This window comes from Aegilops tauschii, chromosome 4 (genome assembly GCF_002575655.3).
Source record: "Aegilops tauschii subsp. strangulata cultivar AL8/78 chromosome 4, Aet v6.0, whole genome shotgun sequence".
In the NCBI taxonomy this organism is placed as follows: Eukaryota; Viridiplantae; Streptophyta; class Magnoliopsida; order Poales; family Poaceae; genus Aegilops; species Aegilops tauschii.
The window spans coordinates 133,383-140,882 of NC_053038.3; the positions used below are offsets into that span (position 1 = coordinate 133,383).

The 7,500-nt window shown below is 48.7% G+C and overlaps 1 protein-coding gene across 1 annotated transcript; it reads left to right on the forward strand.

Moving 5' to 3' along the window:
• The first annotated feature begins 856 nt into the window (after positions 1-856).
• On the forward strand, positions 857-5,223 carry LOC109770258 (ABC transporter F family member 1). Its single transcript, XM_020328965.4, has 4 exons — positions 857-1,203; positions 1,917-2,201; positions 2,380-2,614; positions 3,817-5,223. Exons 1-4 carry the CDS (start codon positions 1,000-1,002, stop codon positions 4,878-4,880), a joined length of 1,788 nt encoding a protein of 595 aa, XP_020184554.1. The 5' UTR covers positions 857-999; the 3' UTR covers positions 4,881-5,223.
• The last annotated feature ends 2,277 nt before the right edge of the window (positions 5,224-7,500 follow it).

Sequence of the window (7,500 nt, forward strand, 5' to 3'; positions counted from 1 at the left end):
AAATGTTCATGATTTAAAAAAATGTCCGCAAATTCAAAAAATGTTCCCTACTTCAGAAAAGTGTTCATGAATTTTAAAAAATATTCATAATTTCAAAAAAAATCATGAATTTGTAAAAAAATACGTTCACTGTTTCGAAAAATGTTCAGGAACAAAATGTTCATGATTTCAAAAAATGTTCACAAATTTTAAAAATATTCATAATTTCAAAAAAAAGTTCATGTATTTGAAAACTATTCAGAAATTTAAACATATTCACGATTTCAAAAAAATGCATGTATTTGAAAAAAGTTTGTGATTTCAAAAATTGTTCATGATTTAAAAAATGTTGATTAGTTTGAAATATGTTCGAGAGACGCGGTCGTGCCTCTTGCGGAAGCAAAACCATGCCTCGCACGAAAGGTTTTTTTTTCGTTTTCGAGAGGCATGGCCGTGTCTCTCGCGGAAGCAAAACCGTGCCTTTCACGAAAGGAAAAACATATTTTTTTTCGTTTGCAGACTAGACGAGGCGAGAGAAGTAGCCATATGGTGTCGGACGCCAGCAAGAAAATGCTGAACCGAAAAAGCATCCAGAAAGCCAAAAACACATGCGGAAAAAAAATAAAAAAATCTAGAGGAGCACGTCATGTGGCGGCGGCTGAGAGTTGTTTCCTTGAGGAGCGCTCTTTAATTAGTTGCTCCCTGAACCAGGTAGGTAGAGGGAGGGGGCATACGTGTCTTGTTCGCTTTCATCACTTTATTTTTTGTTGCTTTAGGAAAAGAATAAGAAGACGGCCCAACACAAACACACACGTGTCCAGCCCAGCCCAGGTATTTCCTGTTGACTAGTCCAATCCAACAAAGTAGTCCTAGAAGAGGGAAGAGGGTTCTGGAAGGAAGGAAGGAACTTTTTCTTCTTCTTCTTCTTCTCCACCTCGCCGGCCGGCCGGCGTCGTCTGCCATCACCCACACCACACCACACCTAGCACGGAGAGGAGAGGAGAGGAGAGGAGACGAGCCATGGTGTCGGACGCCAGCAAGAAGAAGGCGGCGCAGAAGAAGGCCGCCGCAGCCGCAAAGAGGGGCGCCAAGGTGCCCGCCTCCTCCTCCTCCGCATCATCTTCCGCCTCCGCCAACAAGACGGGGGCCCTCGCCGCCGTCCAGCTGTCGGACCGCACCTGCACCGCCGTCCTCACCTCCCACCCGCTCTCCCGCGACATACACGTACGTCCCCTCTCCTCTCCTCTCCTCCTCTGTCAGATCAGATCAGATCCCTCTTGTGGATGTATATATTCTTGGTTCGTCTTTCTTTCAAATAAATAGATATATATATATATATATTGCCTGCGCTGCAGATGCACATCAGCACCTAATCTAATCTAATCCCCAACAAAACTAGTCTTCTAGTGGTACAAAACAAGCACACGTTTTTTTGTCTTGCCGGATGGCTTGGATTCATTATTTAATTATTATTATTATGACTTGTGTGCGCCTCGCCCCGCCCACTCTCTTCTGATTATTATTATTATTATTATTATTATATCACAAGAAAGAAAGATTACAATATGGAAAATTTTCTTTCTATTGCGTTAGATGCTTCTCTACTCTACTGCTATGCTATGCTAGATCAGCTCAGCACTGGAGGGGAGGGGAGGGGAGGGGAGGCATACTAATATTCTACTCCCTGGTCCATTTGCAGCAATTCCTAGCATATAAACATCATGGATTAGATTAGATTAGATGGTGAAATAGTATGCACACACACACACACCCTTCATGTTTGGTAGGTTTATAACATTGCCCACTACCTTCATTCTCTGCAACTGCAACGCTACCTTTCTTCCACTAAAGGAAGGTACATCCAAGATATAATATGAATGATCTACCTCTGTTTTCTGTCTGTCTCTCTTGATGAATGAATGACACTTCACTTGCAGATAGAGTCTCTCACTTTAACATTCCACGGCCACGATCTACTTGTAGACACTGAGCTGGAGCTCAACTACGGCAGGCGCTATGGTTTGCTTGGTCTGAATGGCTGCGGCAAGTCCTGCCTTCTCAAAGCAATAGGGTGCAGGGAGCTTCCTATCCCAGAGCACATGGACATATACCACCTCAGCCATGAGATCGAGGCTTCAGACATGTCTGCACTTGGAGCTGTCATTAGCTGTGATGAAGAAAGGGTCAAGCTCGAAAAAGAAGCTGAAGTTTTGGCTGCTCAAGTATGTTTCTCTTCTCATCAATCAATCAATTTTTCTGCTATCATCATCATCTTGTTCTTCAAGCCCCCTATGTACCTTTCCTTTTGCAATGCCTGCTCCTGCTCTGTTGTTGTACTACTGATACCGACTCATCTCTCAACATGTTCTGACGAATACCTACTTGTGCTGGCATGTTTAGGATGATGGCGGCGGTGCAGCTTTGGAGCGCGTATATGAGCGGCTAGAAGCAATTGATGCATCCACCGCTGAAAAGCGTGCTGCTGAGATTTTGTTTGGCTTAGGCTTTAACAAGCAGATGCAGGCCAAGAAAACTAGGGACTTTTCTGGCGGCTGGCGCATGAGGATTGCTTTGGCAAGAGCTCTCTTCATGAATCCAACCATCCTTTTGCTCGATGAGCCTACCAATCATCTCGGTGAGTTTTTCTCCAACCCATGTGTTACAACTAGTAAAGTGGGCCTGGTGCTTTCTGTTTCTTTAGTACCAAATCACATGCTTTTCAGCAAGCTTTACCGTGACCGGTTTTAGGAGGTACGTATATAATTATGGGTCATCTTAGATGCGATGCATTGGCCTGTTGGGATTTAACGGCTGCGCCATATATTTAGTCCAATGCATTTTCTACAATCTGATTTAGAGTGCCGGCGAAAGCATATGGAGCTTTTTATGTTTGTTTCAGGTGGAGTTAAATCACATCATTTGAACATATTTGTTTGGATATCAGTTTTTTTTATAATAATAAAAAAAAAAGATCGCATAGGTTACTAGGTGGACCTGTGGAGTTGGCACACACGTAGGGGAGCAGCAGCTGAAATATTAGGCCAGCTGAATATGCTGGTTATCTCGGTTTAGCTAGATAATTTCTTCAATATAGGGTCTTATCTTCAATACAAAGCTTAGGCCGAAATGCTAGACAATGTCCCTGTTGGAAGGGTGATCCATTATCAGTGAAACTAGGAAAAATGAACAATGATGAGCTCCATATGAGTCAATGGTTTTTATTATTTAAAAAAATGCCTTTCAATTTTGCCAAGTTAAAAGGTTCAGCCATGGCTTCCTTTGTTACGGTGAACAATGATGTGTGCCTTGCTGTAGGAATGCCTGGCTGTTGGAGCAGCCATACTGGAGAACCTGTTGGTCCGCTGACCACAAAATCACCATGAATGTAGGTTGTTACAGGTTTTGATTATATATACATGTCTCGGCACATTTGGGTTTTAATTCCTGACTTTGTTGGACTTTACTCTGTTGGGTGGTGCTAGGATGAAACTTAAAAAGCTACACTTATAGTTCTCTAGTGGACCTGTTTTGCCCAAGATTTACTTGCGCTGATTGTGAGACGGTGTTGGTAGATTGTTTTGATAACTCCATTTTCTCATCTTCCATTGACACAATCAGTTTTATCATGTTTAGGAACGTTTCTAAAAATAGCATGATTACTGCTTAATTAGCTGCCATGCGGCTATTTCTCTTAGAAAAGTGACACATGTTTGAGTTGATGCTGACTGAGATAATAGAGTACCTAGTACAAAATGATTTCTAAAGCCAAATAAATAAATAAGCTTTTGTGGATTAATAGTAATAATATTGCTGCCGATTCTTTGACAACATTTGCAGATCTTGAGGCATGCGTGTGGCTGGAAGAAACGCTGAAGAAATTTGACCGTATACTTGTTGTGATATCACACTCCCAAGACTTCCTGAATGGAGTATGTACCAACATCATCCACATGCAGAACAGGAAGCTGAAGCTGTACACTGGGAATTTCGACCAGTATGTGCAAACGCGGTCTGAGCTGGAGGAGAACCAGATGAAGCAGTACAGGTGGGAGCAGGACCAGATCGCGTCGATGAAGGAGTACATCGCACGCTTCGGGCACGGGTCCGCCAAGCTGGCACGGCAGGCCCAGAGCAAGGAGAAGACTCTGGCCAAGATGGAGCGTGGCGGGCTGACGGAGAAGGTGGCGAGGGACAGGATCCTGACGTTCCGGTTCGCCAACGTGGGCAAGCTCCCGCCGCCGGTGCTGCAGTTTGTGGAGGTGACGTTCGGGTACACGCCGGACAACCTGATCTACAAGAAGCTGGACTTTGGCGTGGACCTGGACTCACGGGTTGCGCTGGTGGGGCCGAACGGGGCTGGGAAGAGCACGCTGCTGAAGCTGATGACGGGGGAGCTGGTGCCGCTGGACGGGATGGTGCGTCGGCACAACCACCTGCGTATCGCGCAGTTCCACCAGCACCTGGCGGAGAAGCTGGACCTGGACCTGTCTGCGCTGCAGTACATGCTGAACGAGTACCCGGGCAACGAGGAGGAGCGGATGCGGGCGGCCATCGGGCGGTTCGGGCTGTCGGGCAAGGCGCAGGTGATGCCGATGCGCAACCTGTCGGACGGGCAGCGGAGCCGGGTGATCTTCGCGTGGCTGGCGTGGCGTGAGCCGCAGATGCTGCTGCTGGACGAGCCGACGAACCACCTGGACATTGAGACGATCGACTCGCTGGCGGAGGCGCTGAAGGAGTGGGACGGCGGGCTGGTGCTGGTGAGCCATGACTTCAGGCTGATCAACCAGGTGGCGCAGGAGATCTGGGTGTGCGAGAAGCAGGCGGTGACGAGGTGGGAGGGCGACATCATGGAGTTCAAGGAGCACCTGAAGAGCAAGTCGGGCGGCATGTCGGAGGACTGAGCCGAGGTAGGTTTTGCTGTGGCTGCAGCATCCGGACCTCCTGGCATGCATATCTATCTAGCAAATGTGTAGAAGATGTTTCCATTCTGCTGCTGGTTGAGTTGTTTTTTTAGTACGTCTAGTCTAGTATTGTATTTGAAGAGGTGTTACCATGAAGATGAAGTTCTGCATGCATATGACGGATGATGCTGAGAGTTGGCAAAGGCACCAAACAGATGCATGTAACGAACTAAGTTTATTTTATCAAGTTTTTGTCACCTGAAACTCTGTTTTTATTCTGGCTGGCTGGCTGGCTTGTTACTTGTATTTATTTATTTATTATTAAAAATGGTTGTATACTGCTTAATTTTTATATATGCATGCACATATAAAGTAGCAACACAACATTGGTTCTATTGCTAATGCTAGGTCTGATTTGTTGTGTAGTGCATGTATGGTGAAAAACCAAAGTGTGATACTAGCATTTTATATACACGTCTCGTCTTAAATTAGTCGTTTCAGATTTGTCTAGACACGGATATATCTAGGCACGATGTTTTAGTGCTATCTAGACGAATGGTCATAGTGGGAGTAACTTAGACTAACATGTATATGTTACTAGCTCTGCAGTGAGGAGTAACACTTGATATGAATGTGATGTTACCATAATAACTACTCCCTCCCTCTATAAAATATATAAGCATGGATCGAGCTAGATAACATGTGATTTGCAGCAACCAACAAACTGCACGCCAGCGAGAAAGGAACTAGAAACCCAAACCAAACTAGCGAGCTAGAATGTCAGCAAGGAGGATGCACGTGGATTAAACATAAGCATATGGAGGACGCACAGAGTTTCACCGAACGCCGTTTCGAGACAAGGGTGCCCCAAAACCTCCACACATTCATTCATTCAAGATCGAATTGGAGGTCAGGTCAGGACACCCTCCTACCGAAGCGGCGGTCAGTGAACTCTCCATGCTTCCTGGGTGGGTGGGTGCGTGCGTGCGTGCGTGCATGCGTGTCGAGGCTAGACAACCTTGGCTACTACTCCTACTATAGCTGATCTGATGAGAATGAGAACCGGATGGATGCATCATGCGAGACCTTATACACCCCAAGTTCTGACGGGCCAGCTAGCGATTAAATGTTGGACCCCCGCTACTACACCATCACACAAATATTCCTTTTTGAATAAACAATGTCAAAAGAATATTATGCCGTGCCACGCAGGTTGGTAGAATACTAAGATGACACTCTAGTTAAAAGATGAGATATGTTAAAGTGTAATGGCCAACACACCACTATACTTTGAGATTCTATCTACCAATCAAAACATCGGTCGAGCCCCCTGGGGGCGAGCCGGCGCTAGATTGGCGCGTGGGGACGACCTAGCTCCTAGTCATCGGCCCACCGGTCGCCCCGAGTGCGGCGATGTTGTGTACAAAATATATGTAAACTCGGCGACATTTGCACGAATTCGGCGAAACTTCATTCAAATTTGTACATAAAACATGAAAACATGCAAACTACGATTGAACTATGCCTAAACTACGCCTAGCCGCCACCGTCTACATGCCGAGAAACCTGTAGAAGCGGGTGTAGTCGCCGCCGTCGCCGTCATCGTCGCGCGGCTGGCTTGGGCCGGCAACGTCGCTGCTGCAGCCCTGGCCAGGGTCGGCAAGGCGCGGTGGCGCGCTAGACGGCCCGTCCTCGTCCTCCTCGTCGCTGTCGAGGACGATGACGCCGCCCTCCTCGTGCCCGCGGCGCCGGGCCTGGAGCTCCGCGTACGCCCGACGCTGGCGGCGGACCTGCTCCCGGACGTAATCCTCCTTCGCCCACTTGAGGGTGGACTCGTCACGCCGCGCCGCTCCTTCGGGCACCGGTACGCCGGCGGCGCTCAGCCTCCACGTCCCCGGCACCCGCATGTCCGGGGGCGCCGGGTACTCGGCCTCGTAGAGCAGGCGCGCCTCCTGCTCTTGGAGGTGGCGGCGGCCGAAGCCGTTCGCCGTCGCCTGGGTACCTCTCGGCCATGTTTCTCGTCGGCGGGAAGAGAGGAGGGTCGCTATCTACGCCGGAGAGGGGGGAAATGAGAGTTGTGGCGTCCACCGGCGGGGAGGTCGCCTTTTATAGCCGTAGCGGGGCGGTGACGGGCTGCATGCCGGGCGACGCGTGGCTGGACGCGCGTCGCGGCGCGTTCACTACGCCGCCCGTGAGATGCATCAATGGAGGCTGACCGGCGTGGCAGCGCGGCAGCCTTCGCATTGATTCTCACGGGAACCGAGGTGATGAGGACGACGAAGTGGCGTCTCGCTGACTCGGCGGGCCCATCCGCTTTCGCGCCAAAACCACTCGGCCGGGCGCCCCCAGCGTGCCGGGTTCGGTTTCGGCCAAACCGGCGAAAAACGGGCTCTTGGGGCGCGACTGAGCCGATTTTTCGGCGTCAGCGCGGAAAAAACGCCTGGGAAAGGCCTGCTAGGGGCGCGGCTGGAGATGCTCTAAGACGACTCCAGTGTGAGATATAACTCATAGAGCCGACGACGACAACACTTGCCCACGTCAGAAAATGCTGCTACTCGCTTTCTTATTTCTTGCTCTAATTTCAACAAACAATGGTTGCAAATGATGTTAGGCTATGACT